The sequence below is a fragment of the Abramis brama genome (genome assembly GCF_963993115.1).
Source record: "Abramis brama genome assembly, chromosome: 17".
Taxonomy (NCBI): Eukaryota; Metazoa; Chordata; class Actinopteri; order Cypriniformes; family Leuciscidae; genus Abramis; species Abramis brama.
Window position 1 is genome coordinate 3,296,134 of NC_139979.1, and position 21,138 is coordinate 3,317,271.

At 36.7% G+C, this 21,138-nt stretch overlaps 2 protein-coding genes across 3 annotated transcripts; one reads left to right on the top strand and one right to left on the bottom strand.

The window, feature by feature from the left end:
• Window positions 1–3,517: 3,517 nt before the first annotated feature.
• LOC311067241 (leukocyte elastase inhibitor-like) lies at window positions 3,518–6,820 on the bottom strand. 2 transcript variants are annotated; one of them, XM_084088971.1, is made up of 8 exons: window positions 6,758–6,820; window positions 6,434–6,610; window positions 5,750–5,902; window positions 5,462–5,614; window positions 5,241–5,358; window positions 4,878–5,020; window positions 4,605–4,772; window positions 3,518–4,026 (listed from the first exon to the last, which is right to left on the bottom strand). In XM_084088971.1, exons 1-8 carry the CDS (start codon window positions 6,767–6,769, stop codon window positions 3,628–3,630), a joined length of 1,323 nt encoding a protein of 440 aa, XP_083945097.1. In that variant the 5' UTR covers window positions 6,770–6,820; the 3' UTR covers window positions 3,518–3,627. The 2 variants fall into 2 exon arrangements, with proteins under 2 accessions (XP_083945097.1, XP_083945098.1); XM_084088972.1 differs by having other exon boundaries at window positions 6,773–6,814.
• An 8,755-nt stretch (window positions 6,821–15,575) lies between these two features.
• Window positions 15,576–20,496, top strand: LOC311067860 (uncharacterized protein C1orf232; the record flags this gene model as incomplete). The annotated part of the gene is made up of 4 exons (XM_084090007.1): window positions 15,576–15,656; window positions 18,514–18,591; window positions 18,815–18,918; window positions 20,148–20,496. The coding sequence occupies 4 exons, from the start codon at window positions 15,576–15,578 to the stop codon at window positions 20,494–20,496; spliced, it is 612 nt and encodes a 203-aa protein (XP_083946133.1).
• Between the last annotated feature and the right edge of the window lie 642 nt (window positions 20,497–21,138).

A 21,138-nucleotide genomic window follows, 5' to 3' on the forward strand; every position in this document is an offset into this window, starting at 1 on the left:
AGTGCTCATTGTCTTTCTCACTACAACCTTCCTGCTTTTTCACAGAGAAGTCCAGGGTGGCTTTCGTCATCATGCACCTTGCCGGTCTCGCAAGAGAGTGGGGAACGGCCATGTGGGACAATGAGCATGATTGCTGCAGATCCTATGAGGATTTCTCACAGAAGCTTCGTAAAGTTTTTGGCCATTCAGCATTGGGTACCGAGGCGGAACGAGCATTGTCGCTGTTACAGCAGGAACACTTTCTCCATGGATTAGCTGAACACATCAAGGACGAGATATACTTCTTGGAATTATCCCCCTCTCTCAACGAATTGGTCGACCTTGCTATTCAGGTTTTCTATCAGTTCCCAGCATCGGAGGGTAGTTTTCTCTCACAAATCCTCCAGCAATGCATCTGGCTCAGAAGGTGCCACCTTACAGCATTTCGGCATGCCTGAGGAAGAGCCCATGCAGATCGGGAGAGCCCATCTGACTGTCATGAAGCAGCATCATCATCTTGCCAATAACTTGTGCCTCTACTCTGGGAAGGCGGGGCACATCACTGCTGCTTGTCCCTTTAAGAAGCAGTGCTCACCTTTCAGGATTACTCATTCCACTAAGCTTGTCAACCTCACCATTTTGGGCAATCATGCTGAGGAGATTCCTCCTTATACACTCTCCTTCCGCTCCAGTGGTTTTGAGGCACACCTTGGTGGTTAAGCATAACCCTCACATTGACTGGGCTCTTAATTCTGTGTTGGCATGGAGCTTATTCTTTTTATCTCAGTGTTTACTTTCTGCATCATCTCCTTTAATGTCTGTTTCTGCATTACAAGAGGAACTGGTGAACTTGGCGGATGTACCGGAGGCTTATCATGACTTGAGAACGATGTTCAGTAAGTCCCGAGCTTCATCTTTCCCTCCACACCACCCGTACGATTGTGCGATAGATTTATTGCCTGGCACATCTCCACCTAAAAGGGTGCCTTTACTCACTCTCCGGTCCTGAGAGGGAGGCCATGGAGAGATACATCAGCGATTCTCTGTTGCTGGCATAATACGTCCTTCTGCCTCTCCGGCTGGGGCGCGGTTCTTCTTTGTGGGGAAGAAAGATGGGTTGTTGCATCCCTATATAGATTATCGGGGGGTAAATGACATCACGGTAAAGAATAGCCACTCTTTGCTATTGATGTCTTCAGCTTTTGAACTCTTGCAGGGAGTGATCATCTTTACGAAGTTGGACCTCCGCAATGCTTATCACCTGGTTCGGATTAGGTAGGGGGCGAATGGAAGACCACCTTTAATGCCCCCATAGGGCATTTTGAATATTTGGTTATGCCCTTCAGACTCTCAAACTCCCCGGCGGTCTTCCAGGAACTCGTCAACGACGTGCTTAGAGACATGGTCGACCGGTTTGTATTTGTTTACTTCAATGACATCTTTATCTTCTCCCAGAATGAGCGCGACCATGTCCAGCAAGTCAGGTGAGAGAATTGTTTGTTTGCTGAGGTGGAGAAGTGCGAGTTTCAATCACGGTTGGTTCCTTTCTTGGGTTTCGTTCTATCGCCCGAAGGCATCTGAATGGGTCCTGCCAAGGTAAAAGCAGTTGCTGATTGGCCCACCCCAGATAGTCGTAAGGTGGTCCAGCGATTTCTGGGGTTCACCAATTTTTACAGGCGATTCATTCATTGTTTTAGTCAGGTAACTGCCCTGCCGCTGACAAATCTCACCTCCACACAAATGCATTTCTGTACTTATTTTGTACAGAAAATAAAATGAATGAAAACTTGATTCACTTCTGTAGATCCGTCTAACGACACCAATGGAAAGACATGTTTCTCTTGTGATGGGCAAAACTGCACAAACAAGCTGTTCAGGGAGTGAAGACCATTGCATCATAACAGGTGAGAAGCTGGAAAAGGAAGAAGAAGATGGTTCAAGCAAAGCCACTGGAAGGCAAGCCTGAAACCTTTAGCCATAAAAGCGTAACTGTTAAAGCTAAAGCTCTGGCTTTGTTGGAACGCAGGGAAGGAAACAAGAGGCCGTTTTTTTTAATGGATATCAATGGAGGAGAGGCTCCACTATGCTGAATAAACAGTTTTTATGAGGAAATAGCTTATCATTTAATGAATCAACAGCCTGTTCGCTAATCTTCAACATGTTTTACACTAATCAATACTTTCGTTGGGATCTATATGCAAGTTTTACCTTGATAAAAATGTTATTTTTTAAAAGAAGGTGGAGTAGGGAATGTCGCAACAGGAAGGGCTAATTTACGGCATTACCACCACCAGCAACTGTGTAGTATTTAATAATAGGCATTGAGTAATATTGTGTATATTGTCTAAAGAAAATAAATAATATTGATTTTTTTTTTTCTTTGGATATCAGTTTTTACCAATTATAATAAGACTTGAATGACATGCACTATGATGCTGATAAAATGCATATAAAGTATTAATTTAATTATAAATATTGTATTATATTGTTGTTTAATGAAAAATTATTAAAAATGATGTGTTCTCTCTATGGCTTCCAGGTTTCAACAAAGGAATTAGACTTGAATTGTAATGATTTATGACTGCTGTGTTTGCCTAATAATGATCCCACAAACATTGCAGACCTACTGTACGTTTACTAGTGATATAAAACCCAACAATGAACATTTATTCACAAGATCAACGTGCTAATCCACAATAAACTTTGTGTAATGTAAACTACTACTGACTATCATAAAACTCTAAATTCTGGTCACTTACATCACTGCCATTATATGATAGGCTGAGGTGCCTCACATGATCCAAGTTAGCCTTTTTCCAATGGTAAGAGCCACAAACCCTATCATCTCCCAATACTAAGATAATATCTGGTTTTAGTGGTTATTTTTGTATTTCCTTCACTACTGGGTCTTATTTTTGATACAGTTCACTTATACAGGAGTATGGAGTGTACATTGGTGTGAATGTACGTTGTGGTTTTTTAGCATAAGGCTGCAACAAGACAAAATGTTTGGGTTTGAGCTCCCTCTACAGGTAAAGAAGGCAAAGATGACATAATGCGACTCAAGGCCACAAGAGGGCACACAGTCTTTTCCATGCAACATAGACTTTTTCCTCATTGTGTTCCACATTTATGTTTGTTAGAATGTGTCAGACAGCTAGCATCAGTAACTTCCACAATACTTTTGCCACTATAAAAAGTAATTGCATATGGTGACAAATTTGATATCACTATTGATATATTATATGAATGGAGGGTATAGCCCCCTCTAACTGCTTTGAATAATTTTTTTCAAAATAAACTTTTATCACTTCCTTCCATACAATTAATGTTGCTATATCAATATTGAATGATACTTTCTTATTAAATATAATTGTGAGCATGCACGTGACATTTAACACTATGCAATGAAGTCTATGCAATATTATACCTATGTGTCAATAACTTCCATTTTTAAAATAGCAAGTAAATAAGTAGATGTGTAAACACTTAGCTCACATGATTTTGTATATATAGTAAATGCATAGACAATTTCACTCAATTATTTACTATTGACTTTATTGACATTTCACTTTTCAGCAAGTGAAATGCACTTTATTTATAAGAGGAAAACAGTAATCTAGATTTCTCATGCCATCATCACTATCTTTAAGGAGAACAGAAGCGTCCATAGAACAGAATGGCATTGGAGGGATTATGCCGGATGAAGAAAAGGAACGGGTGGTCTGCGTTAAACATCGATGGAAAGGAACGTACTGCGACGACAGCGCCGGTGGCCGCAGCCGCTTCGGTTCCTTCCTCGTTGACTTCAACAAAGGCTTTATGGATCACCTTCGACAGCACCAGGTCGTTGTTGGAGGACATGCCTGAAAGGTTCACCTTCTGCGAGTCAAAAACATCCTCCATTCCCATGCTGATCAGAAGACTCTTCATGTCGTATTTTTCCTCCATCTTGAATCTGGGCAGAGACACTTCAACCTCTTGTTGACGCATGTTGCTGGGTTTGGTCCACTGCATGAACTTCTCGTAGGTCAGTGCCTTTTCAAGCTGGATAAGACAGTCTTGTTAATGTATGTTTAGCATAACAATTGTATAAATGTTTCTCAAAAGCATATGAACCTAACATGAATCCAAAGAACTTAGGTATTTGCCATTAACCAGTAATGAAACAACACATGATATACATGCTTAACAATAAATGTTCTTTATTGGCAGCATTGGTTCCTTTAACATCCACCTTTTCATTCAACAAAAGGTTCTTTATTGTGGGAAAAGGTTCTTTAGATTTGTAACTTCACACTAAGAAGAAAAAAAAATATTTTAAGAACTGATCACAGAAAGGTTCTTTGGGGAACCAAAATGTTTTTTCTACGCTCTTAAAAATCTAAGTTCATTATTTGCATTGATGGTTCCATGAATAACCTTTAGCATTCATGGAACCTATCCATTGCACAAAAGGTTCTTTATAGTGGAAACGGTTATTATTCACAGAACATTATTCACACTAAGAAAAAAAAAAAAATGGTTTAAAGAACCCAAAATGGCTCTTCTATTGCATCACTGCAAAAACATCCCTCTATAGAGCCCATTAAGAGTGTTTACAAGCAAAGTCTGTGCTGTCTCACCTTCTGAAGGCCAGTGGTGTCGTCTTCCATCTCGTTAGGAAGGATGATCAACATACTGAGATTCTTCCCGACATACGGCAGCTCCAGAACCTGACTGTTGATCTCTGGGATTAAGGTTAGAGGAAACTGCGCCTTTTGATTCATCATCTTCACTGGTTTAGTTCGATTCTGCCAATTATCAATGGAAACACATTATAACCTCTCATATTTCCTGACTGTTATGCACGAACAATTTAAAATACAGCAGGAAAAAACAAGAGCATGAAATCTCACCTTGTTCAGCTTAAACTGCCCATCTCTGGTGGATCCCTTTGGAAATTGCTTCTCCCAGTTTCCTTTGAAGTAGATGGCGTTCACCAAAACCAGTTTCGTCATCCCATCGATGGCTCCCTGTGGCAGCAAGTCCTTGATCTTCTCTAAAATACAAATGGACATTGTTCACTTTGAGCAGTGATTTGAACTGGTTGGTTTGATATTGTTACTATAAAGCTCAACTCTAGAACCCATGAAGCCAAACATGGCCCTTGAAAAGACATTTTTGCTGAAACTAAAGTGCTGCAAAAACATGAAATAACTTTTATTTGTAAGAGTTTAGAGTAAGTTTGAAATTGAGAATAAGTTTATGCTGGATTTCACCTTGTGTTTTTTTCTCCACCCATTTGTTGATGTTGACACGAGCAGCCTCTGATTTGGTCTTGAAGTCCACCTTCTCCAGTCCGGCTTCATAGTAGCTTTTTGCGTCATTGAGGAATTTCTGAAAAATAGCAAACCCGATTAAGATGCAAATGATATTAGAGCTGAGAACATTTCCAGAAACCTGTCCTTTAATAATAGATCTAGGATTATTCGAGTCTTACCTCGACAAACTGGTAGGATTGCTCTCCGTAGAGGCGGTTGGCAAGACTCAACACATACGGGACTCCTGGTTTGTTCAGCTCTTTCATAAACTTGTTGAAGCTAGAATGAATTTGGTCCTCAGTTTTTTGTCCAGGTACCGGCTGAGGACATTTCTGTTTGCATCAACAAAATAAATCAGCTGCATTAAAAATAGCAAGATCAACCGAAAAACAACTACAGTATAAACAGCTGTTATTACAATCATAAAGTCATGAGGTTAGTGTTTCATGTAAATACTCATTCTGAACCTTGAGTTCGGCAGGTATCTCAAACTTCTGGGTTTGTTGCGTCATGGGTTCATGTTGACCCTTGACGCCACATGCTATCTGGGGCTTCTGGGTTTGTTGATGTTGTCCTGGAGTCGCGGCGTCGGGTTTGGGAGGATTGGTAAAGCCCAAGACCTGCACAGCGTTATTGTTGGTAGAATTAATAAAGATAACCTCACTATTCTGATAACTTCAACATCTATTGTGAATACTATGCTCAGATAGTTAAAACACTGAACATGATGCATCAAACACATCCAAGCCTCGATTTACTCCAGACACGTTGGTATCTTTATTCAATTAAAATGACACAGACTTGAGCTTTAATTCACAACTGAAACTGTAACAACCCAAACAGCCCAACCCATAATGACCATAATTTTCAGTGTCTCGGCCTTTAAGTGAAACTGCAACATGAGACTATGTTGGTCTTGTCTCTACATGCACAAATCTCATCATCACAGGAAAACTCAACAGGATTGTGTGACATTCTAAATGGAATCGAGAATCCTGGCTTGAATTCCATTTGAATGAATGCAGAACTTCAACACAACAAATTTTAATCATCTGTGTCTGATACATTCCATGTATAGAAATCTGTCTTTTTGATTAAAGGAAAAACAACTGGCTATAAAAAAAAAAAAACATGCATAAGTGTGAGATCACCTTAATCATCTGAGCCGCTGTGTTTCCTCTTGCACCGAGCGACACCATGGCCAGAGCCGAGGAGATGCTGACAGGAGAGAAGAACACATTTCCTGATGCGTTTCCTCCACTGATCTTCTTGAACAGGTTGAGGGAGAACTGTGTGTTTGCTGCAGTCAAAGACTCCATTTTCACAAGCTGAGCAAGAAATATAGGTTGAATAACAGCAGATTTAAAGGTGGACATGTCTTCTTCATCATGGCACACAAACAACTTCTATTAGATCTGTTATAATCAATAAATGTTAAGAATTTCTGTGTGGGTAAATTGCATGCATAAAAGTACCTCTAAAAGCATTACCTTGAGTAGTCAGCAGAAATGATGAAGTTTCCCAGCGTGTCTGAGGAGAATGAATCTGTGGTTATGGGTGTCGCTCTATTAATGATGCCTCACCCTAAAACGCCCAGGATTTAATCTGAATTCTGCCCTTCTGTAAGACTGAAACAGTTTCTGTAATTTATATAGCCTACTGACAAATTAAGTGACATGCTATCATTTATGTTTCAATACAGTCTATAAAATATTGCCTATAGCACAACCTCACTGGTATAGCCAATGCTGTAACATGTGCACTGTTCATAGAACTATGATCTATTGTCATTGCATAGTTATCATAAAAAAGTAATCATTTCACACTTTTTGATTCTGACTTGATTAGAAATTATGCATAATTAAATATTATGATCACAAGTGAAATTTACCTTGATCACAATTAGAAGCTCTTCACTGACTAAGTTTGGTAAACAAACAAACAAACAAACAAACAAACAACCAAACAAAACATTATTAGGGGAAAAGTGTTGGTGGAAAGGACACCAAAACTACAGATTAATGGTATTAGAAAATTAGTACAAATAAATTATGAAGGTATGTTTTAATGAGAGTTTTTATCTGACAATAACAGTTTTGATGATTCCTGCTGAATGATGCACTCTTTGCTTTAAAACCCAACACAGAACTTAAAAAAATAATAATAATAAAAAAGCACAGAACATACGTTGTAATTAGTATGTAATTACGTTGCTTTTTCCCACTGTAACCCTATACAAGTTACAACAGACCTGCAAACCAATTTTCAGCCATGAATCACCATAAATTCATATGTCCATGGATTAAAGGATCACGAATATTAATCTCTTCAGTTTCTACAGTCACTTTCCCCACATTTAAACAGCATTTTTTTTTTTTTTTTCCAGGGTGTCATAAATAAGAATTGTGTTCTGAAGTCAAATAAATGTGAAATAAATTAAATCAAATAAACAGCCGAGTCATCTTGGGTGTTTCTGTGTATAAGGTCACTTTTAGGTGTGCAAACATTGTGTTGTCATTGCTTGACAGGATATGTGCCAATAGCTTTGATTTAAAGCCAAAGAGTTCAAATTTTGACGTTACAAAACATTCTTTGTAAAGGTTTCAAGTTTTCAAGCTTTCCTTTAGCCGCGCCACTCTCCTTAGCTCTGATTGTAAAGTTTTATCAGATGACATAAACATCATCATTCAGAGATGATGATCAGGATCAGGTTCAAACCGGCAAAGAATGATATCAAGGCTGTCAAATGTAATTCTCTGATATATGTGGAGCTTTAACCATATTGTTGGTGCCTATAAGTCGTGCTCAATCCTGCCAGTGAAAGGTTTTAATTCACACAATGTGTACACTTATGTCGGCCCTTGGGTCTGTAGGGCCCCACCTGTAAACTGTCATGGCCCCAATTAGTTAGTTTAGACTACATTGTATGTTAGAAGTTTATTTGCAACTATACGTCTTCAACCAAACGATGACAGAATTGTCATGTTTGCATATACAGCTCATTTAAAGTAGTCAAGCTAGGTTTTTGGAACAACTATCTGGTTTGTAACTACATGCAAATGAAAGTTTGCATGCAGATGATTTGATTATTGGATGTTCATAGTTGCCTGGGCTGTTGTTGTGATTGGTTGATCTGGGTGCGACAGAAGGAGGATTTGGTTCCCAGGCATGAATAGCCGTGCCAGAGCCCTCTGAATAATGGAAACCAGTGAAACTCAATGCAGCACATCAAGAGCGCTTGTTCTCAGAGAGATCTGCCAGTTCTGCATGTGATGCGAGTCTCTCCGAAACTCAGGCTGCTTAAAAGTTACGACCGCAAAGGTTGCAAGCCTTAATCTGGTTTGCATTTAAAGAAAATGTTGCTTAAGTCACTTAAGGCATTGAAACGGTTTAAGCTCCAGGTTCACATATACGTCTCAGATTTAGTTATGTGTCCATAAATGTAAAGGCTGTGCATCTAAACAGTAAACTGAAAAGCTATAAACCGTCCTCTAGTATAACGTGATCGGCATCTGTTCCAAAGGTAAATGACACCTGAAAAGCATACATTTTTAATAATGTCTGTCTCCATATATTGCGTTGGATACTTCAGATCAGGTTAACAAGAAACAAGCTAGAGGAAACTAATGTGTCAGGTGAAATTACACAACAAACATTATCATTCTGGAAGCTGGACTCTATGCGCAGGCCCGTATGGTAATTATGACAGCGCAGGTCAGCGACCCGACCCCCCCTCTTCTGAAAACACACAGAGGTTGAGGGTCAACTTTAAACAACCCCCGTTTTGATCACCACTTTCTTTTATTCAGATGTTTGTCTGATCTGTGGACATTAATAATTTCAAATTAAATGGGATGAATCTCACTAAAACATGTCCTGGTCACATTTTATCCCATAAAAAAATGAAATAAAGTTTTTTTGTGTCATGACATTATTTTAAAGACATAGTTTACCCCAAATTCTCTTTACTGTAAAGTGAAAAACCCCCATTGATCTCATGAAAATGCGTCTCTATAGCACGCATTGTGTTTATCGTGCAATTTATATACGCGAAAATGACCTTTTACGTGCATATGATACGCAGTTTTCGCGTGCATATGATACGCAGTTTTCGCGTGCATATGATACGCACTTTATTGCGTGTAGTACACGCTCCACACAACACTAATCCTACCCAAACATATAATACATACATACCCCACACCCTAATGATGCACCCTAACAAGAATTGATTTTTATTTTATTTTTTTACAAATTTTTCAAAGAGATCTTCAGATGTCCACTTGAGTGGACAGCATGCGGTTGGTTTAAACTGAAGATATACTGTATTAAATATAAGACAATAATCAAACAGATAAAGTATGTGAATTTAACAAACTAATCAATGCAATTATATCAAATAATGTGAAAACTATAAAATATATACAAAAAATATAAATGCAAAATATTGCAATGGCTTCATACAACTTCATACAAGTTGCACTTCGCGTATCTTTGATATCAGAACATAAGGACGTGATTCCATCAGAATTTTCTACAGCCTGTCAAGGTACAACTGTGGATACCACTCAGATGCTCCCTCCAGTGCACCAGAGTATGGAGATTTACCCTTATTAGCTGATAATTCTGATTATGTTCAAGATGGACATGCACATTTCTATCATACCCCTCCTCTGAGAAAACCTAGCGATACGTTTTTTCAATCTCATCTGAAATGATCAGTGTTGGATGTAATGCATTACAAGTAACATGCATAACCCATTCAGATTACTTTTTTTATGTTACAAGTAAAGTAATGTGTTACAAGTAACATGCATTACCTAATCAGATTACTTTTTGATCTAACAAGTAATTAACTACAAGTAATGTGCATTACCTAATCAGATTACTTTTTGATGTAACAAGTAAAGAAACGCATTACAAGTAACATGCATTACGTAATCAGATTATTTTTTGATGTTATGAGTAAAAAAACGCATTACAATAACGCACATTACATAATCAGATTACTTTTTGATGTTATGAGAAAGGTAGTCTCAGCCTCAGACGTCACGCCCACGGAACGTTGGCTAAACGTCTGATGCATATGGTACACTTAACTGGAAACACTTCAGGAATGTCGAAGTCGTCATCTGATTGGTTGAATTTTATCGGATTTCCGGGGGCGCGAGTGTCGCGTTTATTTTCGGTCCGCCGGGAATCAAAGCGCAGACGTGTGATTGGGGAAGAAAAACTGTTGCGTTTACATGAGTGACAATGCGCATTTATCAAGATCAGCTAAACGTAGGATTCTCAAAAGTATGCGTGCACGAACAGATCAATGACTTACTGCTTGTTTTCTTCTCCTTCTTTGATTTTCTGTGCTGACTGACTTGTTGCACGCCGGTCTGTTGTTGTGGGGACATTTCCACGCCCTGAAACGTGACGCTGAACGAAACGAACTGTAATTGGTTGTTTGACATGTCGGTCAAACGGCCTTATGGGCGGGCCTTGGCCAAAGAAAGCTGCTATGAATTCCAGACCTTCAGCCGTCAGTCTGAAGGTCTGGCTACGCGAGACTATGAGAAAGGAAACGCATTACAAGTAACATGCATTATGTAATCAGATTACTTTTTGATGTTATGAGTAAAGAAACGCATTAAAAGTAACATGCATTACGTAATCAGATTACTTTTTGATGTTATTAGTAAAAAAACGCATTACAATAACATGCATTATAAAATCAGATTACTTTTTGATCTAACAAGTAAAGTAATGCATTACAAGTGTCATACATTATGTAATCACATGATAATACAAATACATTTATTTACAGTAGAAAAAGTCAATGCATATTAAGTTTTTAAGTTTTAAATTTCAAAAACAATATTCACATTATAATTATGAATTGTAGCTGAAATATAGCCATTGCATGCATGACGTCCACTACAGTGGACATGTGATTAATCAGAGTTTTCTCTCAATCTAAAATCAAAACTTGGAAAATTTGACTGTGATATGACTCATTAGATATTGCTTTATGCTGCAATATTTTTTTTACCTACAAGAGTCTCCTAGGATAGAAGGAATGGGTGGATATTCTGGAGCAACTTGGCATGTCTGACTGACCCTTGGCCATCTTGGTTTGGAGGGGGAAAAAATCGAAACACAAAGGCTTGCCACTTGGTTGCAATTTATGGGATGATGCACCAGGGTCCAATGAAGAGATTGATGTGCAACTTTGCCATAAAAACCCGTGCAAATTCAAGATAATGCTTTTTTAATAGCTGTCCACTGTAGTGACCACTATGCGTGAAAGGGTTAATTACTGTAAGAAACTGTGGTGGAGTTTACTGGTACTGAATATTACTCATCACCTGTGTATACTCCCATTAACTGGAACAAGTATGAAAGCATGCATATTCATCATATCTGCACGACCTAATGCTACTAAAATGAACCAGAAAATATATATTTTAGCTTTTTTCTTGCCTTTTTATTTGATCAGACTGCCAAAAGTAAAGACATTTTACACAAAATTGGATTGCTAATTTTATGTGGATAATTGGATGCTACTTGCTGAATTAAACACGAAACGTGATGAGGTTGTATGACAACATTTATCATTGCATGATGCACTGGTTTTTCAATCCTGATCCTGGGTCTCTCCTATCTCAGTTTATGGATCTCTCTCTCTTAACAAGCTGATGATCTGAATCAGATTTGTTAAATAAAGGAGACATACAAAATGTGCAGAGCATTGGGACACCAGGACCAGGATTGAAAACTACTGAGTCATAATAAAATTCACATACTATTTTTTTATAGCTGTATAATAACCTTTATTCTTGATCAAACATATTATATTCACCCAGAATATGTAAAAATCCCATAAACTCACATTGAAGTGGGGCCTGACCCATACATAGAAACAATGCCCTGTTGGTTACACCAGCACCAGGGTTATTTTAGTTAACTAAAATCATAACTAAAACCATGAAAAAAAAAAATTTGATTTGAAAAATGGTATAAAAAACTTTTTTTATTTCAGTTAGCTGCCAAGGCCAAATTTCCAATTTTCATTTAGTTTAACTTGATGTACTAAAATAACTAAAATTTAAATAACAATTAATAAAAACAAAATTACTAAAACTTTATCTAAAATGAAAATGAAAAATACAAAAAAAAAAAATATATATATATATATATATATAATAGTATCTAATATGTATCTAATTACTAAAATAACACTGGATTGCACAGACAAAAAGCACTCACATTTACTTTAGAAAATGTAAAAATAAAATAAAAATCTTGTTACGTTCATCTTACAAATTCTGTAAAATAAATTTTCTTTACTTGAAATGAAAAAAGGTATAAAAACCTTTGACAAAAAAAGGCAAAATTTCTCATTTTCATTTAGTTTAACTTGATGTACTAAAATAACTCAAACTGAAATAACAATTAATAAAAATAAAATTAATAAAACTTTATCTAAAATGAAAAAAAAAAAAAAAAATTACTGTATATATATATATTAGTATTATATATATATTAGTATCTAATTACTAAAATAACACTGGATTGCACAGTTAAAAAGCACTCACATTCACTTTAGAAAATGTCTGATCTGTGGACATTAATCATTTCAAATTAAATGGGATGAATCTCACTAAAACATGTCCTGGTCACATTTTATCCCATAAAAAAATGAAATAAAGTTTTTTTGTGTCATGACATTATTTTAAAGACATAGTTTACCCCAAATTCTCTTTACTGTAAAGTGAAAACCCCCCATTGATCTCATGAAAATGCGTCTCTATAGCACGCATTGTGTTTATCGTGCAATTTATATACGTGAAAATGACCTTTTACGTGCATATGATACGCAGTTTTCGCGTGCATATGATACGCACTTTATTGCGTGTAGTACACGCTCCACACAACACTAATCCTACCCAAACATATAATACATACGTACCCCACACCCTAACGATGCATATCAGATGCACGTAAAACATACCTGTCACCCCACTAACACAGAACGTTTAGGGAACGTTAGGGAACGTTAGTTTATGGTTCTCTAAAGGTTAGTTCGAACCAAACCAAAAACTAACGTTAAGGGAACCAACCAACTAAAACGTTCTCCTGTGGTTGCACTGTACCTCCACACAACGTTCCTGTTTGGTTGTTTTTGGTTGTTCTGAGTGTGGTTTTGAAATGTTTATTTAAATCAGCTCCATTTAAATGTTGCAACATTTGGGTACCAAAATACGGGAGACCTGGGGGGGTTTCAGTTCAACCACATGCGATTTCATGTCATCTAGGCTACATTACACACCCCATCGCCAAATCATAGAAAAAATTCAGTTAAGACAGTTGTGTTCATCTTAACAATACACAACAAATCAATATACAGAAAAACAGATTTCTAAAATAAGGTATAGGCCACAAATCTGTGAGTAGGCTACAGTTTGCAAAACTGAACAGGTGATGTTGTGTGATATTTAATTACTGTAAGAAACTGTGGTGGAGTTTACTGGTATACTGAATATTACTCATCACCTGTGTATACTCCCATTAACTGGAACAAATTTTCACTGGAACTGAATATTACATCCAAATATTGTTATGTAATCAATCAGCATATTGTTGTGTAACTTCACCTATTGGAACAGTATTTCACAATTTTTCACAGGAACTGAATATTACAAACAACTTTTGCAAAAGAACGATTTACAAAATCTGAGCAGCTGAGACTTTTTACGTCGTAAAAACTCATTTTCGTGTATGAATTTCACGATAAACACAATGCGTGCAAAAGAGACCGCATTTAGTGTGACCGGGTTGAAAAAAACAAACAACCTTAATGATATTTATGATATTTTATTTATATTGTTTCATATTTATATATCATGATACATTTGTTATACTGTCTTTAATTTGCAAAATAATAAAACTGGCAAAGCACGTCATTAAATTACATATAATAAATAATACTAAAATAACACCAATTATTTTACTAAAATAAAATTATGGTACTATACGGTTACCATTGTTTTATTTTTATATTTCAATTTCGAGTTCATACTATTTCAGTTTTAGTTTTCGTAATTTAAGTACTTCAACTTCAACTTATTTCAGTTAGTTGCCAATTAAGGCAAATTATTTTTGAGTTTTTTAATTTTAAGTTTTATTTCAGCTTTATTTCAATTAGTAAAAAAAAAAAATGTATGGATGCATTACAGTAATAACAATTTTGGGTAAAATATGTATTTAAAATAAAATCTGTTCTGATGCATCACAGACAGCAGGAAAAATAATACTATAATAAAATGCAACTAACATCATGCATAGCTAGTATTGCACAGTCTTATTAGTTTCTAAAAGTGTGGAAAAAACTCTCACCTTATCATTTGTTGTTGATGTCACTTCTGCTGTGTGTGTGTGTGTGTGTGTGTGTGGATTTACAAATCTGACATATTTTCTAATAAAGGTACAATAAACAGTGTTAGTGATGTTGGGTCGTCGCTTGATATCCGATGCAAAAGTCCTAAAATGAAACCAGTTGAGAAACGCTGTCTTTACAATTATGAGAAAAGTGCTTAATTGTCATAATTATTTTGTTTAAGCTATATTCTCTTTTATTACTTTCTTTTCATTTCTTTTACTTCACCAGTAGGCTTTAACGTGGGCATGTTCACCTGTCGAGGTTTGTGCTTTGTGTTTAAAACCGCATTCCTTTTTTGGTGTTTTCAAAGAACAATTATTGAATAGTCTTTTGAATAATAATAATATAATAAATAGCACATTGTCACAACCAAAGATCTGACCTTATTGGTGTCTATATATGTTCATTCTGCAGGGTTAATGTTACACGGCCTGCTCTTCTTAAAGTAGCCAACAATGAAGGCTCAACTATTAGCGGAGCTGCTTGAAATATTCAGTAGGAAACCCACACCTGTTTCCAGGTAACCGATGCTGGGCTTCTGAGCGTGTGTGTGTGTGTGTGTGTGTGTGTGTGTGTGTGTGTGTGTGTGTGTGTGTTTGCGTTCACCTCTTGCGTTCACCCTTTCATCTACTTCACACTGAACTCAAGGACTCGACTAGCAGCCCGAATTTTCTTTTCATTCAAAGTGTCCGCATAAAGACAATGAGGAGAAGCTTGTTTTCATTTTGCACTGAAAACTGATTGTCTTTTACAGATGGAACAGGAATATTGTTAGAGATTTAGATCTAAACTAAGGCTGGGTGGCTTAGAGATATCTTGGATTGTTTTTGTGCACATCTCAGGAGTTTTTGAAGGTGTCCGTCATGAATCCCATGTGGAAAGTCTATAAGAGTAAAGTCATGAAGACCCTCAACCCAGAGATGGACGAGGAACCGGTGGAAGAGGTACATCCCAGAACAGCAGCAGACAGGCAATATGGTGGTCAGATATGGGTGAACATGCACTCGAAACTTATTTAGGCCTACATTCAAGATTTGCATTATGTATTTTAATTGCATATAAAATCTCCATCCCTTTGGATCACAGCGTTTTAACATAATCAAACTAATGAACTTAATGTGATGCATATTTGTCAGTAATACATGGATGAAATGGGTAAGATTTGTGCACTCAAAAGTAATTGAACTATTTGCATCTATTTGGTTTTATTCACATCATCATATGCTAGAATGTGTTAACTGTGAAAACAATTTAATTTATTCAGTTAAAAAGTATGAACATGGTTAAAATATGGTTATGGTCAATAGTTGATTAGTATGTTATAGAGATTGGATTTATTGAAGACCAATATAAACCTGGTTATTGTGTGTTTAAAACACATTACAGAAATCATACTTAAAAGTTTAGTTTGTTTATGCTAAAGCTGTGTAATCCAAATGGATAGAACTTTTATATGCAATTCAGTTGCAAAAATCTTGAATATAGGCCTAAATATTTTTGAGTGTTTATTTGGCAAATCTTTATAGTAAATATAACAGCTGTTTGTAACGAGCAAGATAAACCTAAAGTAATTGCTCTGAGTGAATCGACAAACATTGAAATGAGGAAAGAACAACTAAATCCTGAGTTACAACTACCATACAGTGGCAAATATTTATGCAGTTTTTCAATGACCAATGGCGATACCGATATCTAGAAAAGCAGGATTCCCAGTGGGGGATTTTATACATAATACAATTGTATTTATAATACATCAGCCGGTCCAGTATATCAGTCTATTGCTAGTACTGGGACTCTGAGCATGTGATCGCATGAATATGCATGAATATGCATGCATGCTATCAGTACTCAACGTTAGATTTCTCCCAACTTAACCAAAGAAATAATGTCACAGAATGTCTTAATCAAACATTTTAAGTGCATTGAGTGACATCCATATAAAATAAAATAAAAGATCAAAAAAGACCCAGCTATATGAATTGCATCGGTTTATTCTTGTGGATTCTTATTTGATTATAGACACTTTTTTCCAGTTTTTTGTTGAGTGGCTAGAGCATGTGTTTTTAAAGCACTAATGAATGCATTTCTGAGTTTCTGGATGCATTTGAATATTTGAAATATTCTTTCAAGAATCTGATCAAGGGAAACCTTTCCCCACTTTTCAAAGGCCCTGTAACGGGATCTAGGAGTCTGTAATAGGAATAGGATGGCATTCCAGTGGTTGACTGGAGACGGATAACATACTTTAGGGTGTGTTGGACTTGTTGGCAGATTCCCAACAGTTCTCGCCCGTCTGTGAAACCTCTCGCTTACCAGTGTGAACTTGCATAGTTTCCATAGTCTGCTACAACACACAACAATGCCAACAGATTACAGCATTGTATTCAAGATAAACACCGGATGCATGCTTTTATTTTCTTTCAGCGCTGACTCAGCGCTGACTCTTAAATGCATGATGGGAGTTGCTCCAAATTCATAACAGTAATTTAAAAGTAGATGTATTGTATTGAATGTATTGTTTGCTGGTCTTAGCTGGCCATCAGGCAGATTTCCACTGGTCAAGCTGGAGTTTGATGGCTTTTACAGGGGCAATAATAGTATTATTTGACATTTTTGTTCATGCTTGCATTAAAGTCGGCATGAAACGGAAATTGCGATAATCTTTTCTTCCCTATAGTGACGTATATCTTAGTGAAAGCTTTGCGAACAAGAACAAATGCTTGATTTTGTCCGTTGGGAAATGGATGGTTGTGGTTTGCTATTGGTGGATCTCATGTGATTGACAGGTTGTCATCATCAGAGACGAGATTCAAGAGGGAGGGGAAGATATGTTGATTAAAGATTAGGCACATGAATTTAAAAATAAAATACTGATAAATCATTTGCAACAAATACTGCAATATTCCATAAAAAATAAGAATAGTCAATTTTGATTTCATGGTGACTTTAAAAGGACCTTGGTATAGTTTCACCAAACACCACAATAGTTTATTAATTTATATGTAAGCACTGTAAGAAGTGGTAATTGCAATTACTACTTTAAAGAGCTATTTCTACCTTGTATTCTGCCACATTATCTTTTGTTGGTATAAATCAATGTATTCAGGTGGATTCATTGATGTTAAGTAATATTTATAAAAGTTTGTTTGGTGTACAAATGTTGTAACTATGTAAACTTTCTTTATCCATCATTTGTTTTTACCTCTTACTGACCATTAACCCCTTAACTGTCACCCCCCTTTTTGAGAATGGACATTAAAATGCACTATTCAAGCTTAAATGGTTGTAATTCAAGAATGCTTTGGAGTATAGACCTTTGAAGTTTGGTCTTGTTTTAAAGGGACAAAATAGCAGATTATTGCTGAAGTGAAAGCACTTCAAAAAAATTAAAGTATGAAAAAGTTATGGAAGTTTAAATTTACATTAAATCAAATATAATTTATTTCATATTTATCTTTTATTTAAAATATATATTTTTTTTAAAGTCACATTTATGTATATAGTGCTTTAAATCAGCTTTACAGGGATAACAGGAAAATGGAAATAACAGGTAACAGTTCATTTGGTCTGAACAGCAGCTCTAAAAGAAAACAGAGTCACTGTTCAGCTGAAGTCAGTGTTGATTGAGTTCTGTTGTAAAGATCATTCATTATTAAATCAGCTCATTTCATCTTTAAAGCAGTTCTGCAGAAAACGTCCAGCTCATATATAGAACAGTGTCTGTACAGTCAGATCAATAATATTATTGAATATTAGTGTCCCCATTATAACTTTGTCTTTGATTAATATTTGTCTGTGAAGGTCAGTGATGCGGCTGAAGATATAATACCTATCCAGACTGATGAAGGACCCAGTGCAATGACACAGTTGGCCAAGAGAGTAAGTTTTACTGAATAAATAAAAACAAATCCACTGCACACTGTAAGAGTGTGCTTCAAACACAAGTTAATATTTGTCCACAAACATACAAAATTTGTTACACGATTTTTTTTTTAAGATGAATTAGAGTATGTCACACTTCAGGACAGTTCATGTCCACAGCATATAGACATACTGATGTTTGCTGGTTTGAGTGTGTGAATGTGTGTGTATTCCTCCTCAGATGCAGGGAGCCGGAGCGAAAGGTTGGAAAAGTGTTTCGTCTCTATTCACCCAGGATGACGAACACCAACTTCTGGAGGCAGAGACCCAGCCGGCAGCAGATCAGTGAGTGTTACGATGAGAGCCAAGTTTACATCTTCCTACTTGAAAAGCCTGTTTAATTGTTCTGTACAGGGGAAAATACAAGTATTTCACAGTTACACAAGAGCTAAAAATGGCCAAACATCTTACTTTTTTTGTGTGTTATTTATGCTACTGTTCAAAAGTTGGCACGATTTGTAAAATATTTTTTCAAAGAAGTCTCTTCTGCTCACCAAGGCTGCATTTATTTGATAAAAAAATACAGTAAAGGCAGTGATATTGTGAAATATTATTACAATTTAAAGTAGCTGTGTTCTATTTAAATATGTTTTAAAGTGTAATTTATTCATGTAATGCAAAGATTACTTTTTAGCATCATTCAGTGTCCTTTTAATATGCTGATTTACTGCTCAGGAAATATTTCTGATTATTATCATCCAGAAAACAATTTTGCTTTTAAAAGATTAAAGGAAAATTTGGGCTGTCAGTGAAAATTTACTAGACTTCTAACCATCGCCCAATAATAGATGCTCAGGCTATGCATAGAACATGTCTAAGAAATGAAACCCAAACACCTTGTAATCACTGTTGACATTTCTGATTATTATCAAAAACATTTTTACTTTTAAAAGATTAAAGAAAAATTTGGGCTGTCAGTGAAAATTTAGACGTCTAACCATAGCCCAATAATAGATGCACAGGCACAGAAATAAAACCAAACACCTTGTAATCATTGTCGACTTTGTGTACATGATGGAATATCATACATCTCGCAAGTTATTTTGGCTAAGACGACATGTAAACAAATTCAAGGTTATTTTTTCTAGAAGTGGGTTACTCATAGCTGGACTATATCGGGTCTATAGTTAACTAGTTGGTGAAATGACAGCTATTGCTCGCCGGGCAATGTTGTAAATCAATTGCGTTATATTTTTGTAGAAACTGTGATACATTTTTTTCCAGGATTCTTTGATGAATAGAAATTTCAAAAGTATAAATGCCTTTACAGTCCATTTTGATTCATTTAATGCATCCTCACTGAATAAAAGGACTCCATTTCTTTGAACACTAGTGGTTATGTTTCTTGCAAAAACCTTTATTTAATGACGATTCATGACGGACACCTTCAAAAACACCTCAGATGTGCAGAAAAACAATCCAAGATATCTCTAAGCCACCCAGCCTTACTTTAGATCTGAAATGTAATTGCGAGTTGCTATAGGCCTATGTTGTTTCCTTTATCGTCCATACAGTCCACTGGCAGTGAAGCCGGAGGAGCCTCCACGACCCAACAAGCGAAACACTGGATTCTGGGATAACTTTTCGACTAAGTGGCACCAGGCAGCTGCGATGAAGCAAGCGGAGGCCGAGGAGGCGGGAGGAGACGGCAGACAGCAGGAGGAGGAGGAGAACGAGAGCGGGGCGAGGGCTGAAGACGTCGAACACCAGGCCGAGCAGGAGGGAGATGGAGGCGCGGGGAACAGCTTCTCCAAGTACACCACACTCGGAGGAGGGAGTGAAGACACACCGGCCTTCAAGTGGAACTTTGTCACCAGCAAACTGGCTGAGCTGAAGACCAAAAGCATGGCCAAGAGCAACTAGCCAACAGTGGAAGTAGAGAACCAGAGAAAGGTTATCACAGTTCAGACCACAGGGGCCACAGTGCTTCATATGAGCCTTATCGCACAGATGTGATCGCATTTCACCCGTTTAAAAGCATCGACCGTGACCGACACTGTGGCCTCTTCTGGCCTGGACTGGTTGGCATTCGTGTGGGAACTGCCGGTTACGGGAAACTCGCTCAAACGTCTGTTATTAAAGGTGATGGGTGTAATTTTTTGTGATAAAATACTGAATCTGCAGCAGAAATTGCATGCTTCACCTTTAACAAACACTGTAAAACATCAGGAAATTATGAGAGTTAAGTACTAATATCTGAAGCATGTAGATGAACAGTTTATTTAACTTGATAAAAAAGAAAAGTTATAGCCCACAAATAAGTTAAAGTTAAGCTTATGTAACCACTATTTTCTTTTTGTCAAGTTAAATCAGTTCACTACAAGCAAGGTTAGGCACAATAACACCCGAGAAACAATGTATAATAAATACCTTTTTTGTTGTTGTTGCAAATCCATGTGGCTGAGCTGAAATTACACACTTCACTTAAAAACAACAACAACAGCACTGTAAATTGAATTATGGGAATAATATCTAGCAGGGAATTATGTCATGATTACATGATTA

Excerpts from the sequence above, each read along its gene's own strand:
- LOC311067241 (XM_084088971.1), bottom strand. Across the intron at positions 5,359-5,461 it reads AATCCTACCAGTTTGTCGAG|AAATTCCTCAATGACGCAAA; the intron begins GTAAGACTCGAA and ends GCTATTTTTCAG. Across the intron at positions 5,021-5,240 it reads GGTGGAGAAAAAAACACAAG|AGAAGATCAAGGACTTGCTG; the intron begins GTGAAATCCAGC and ends TTTGTATTTTAG.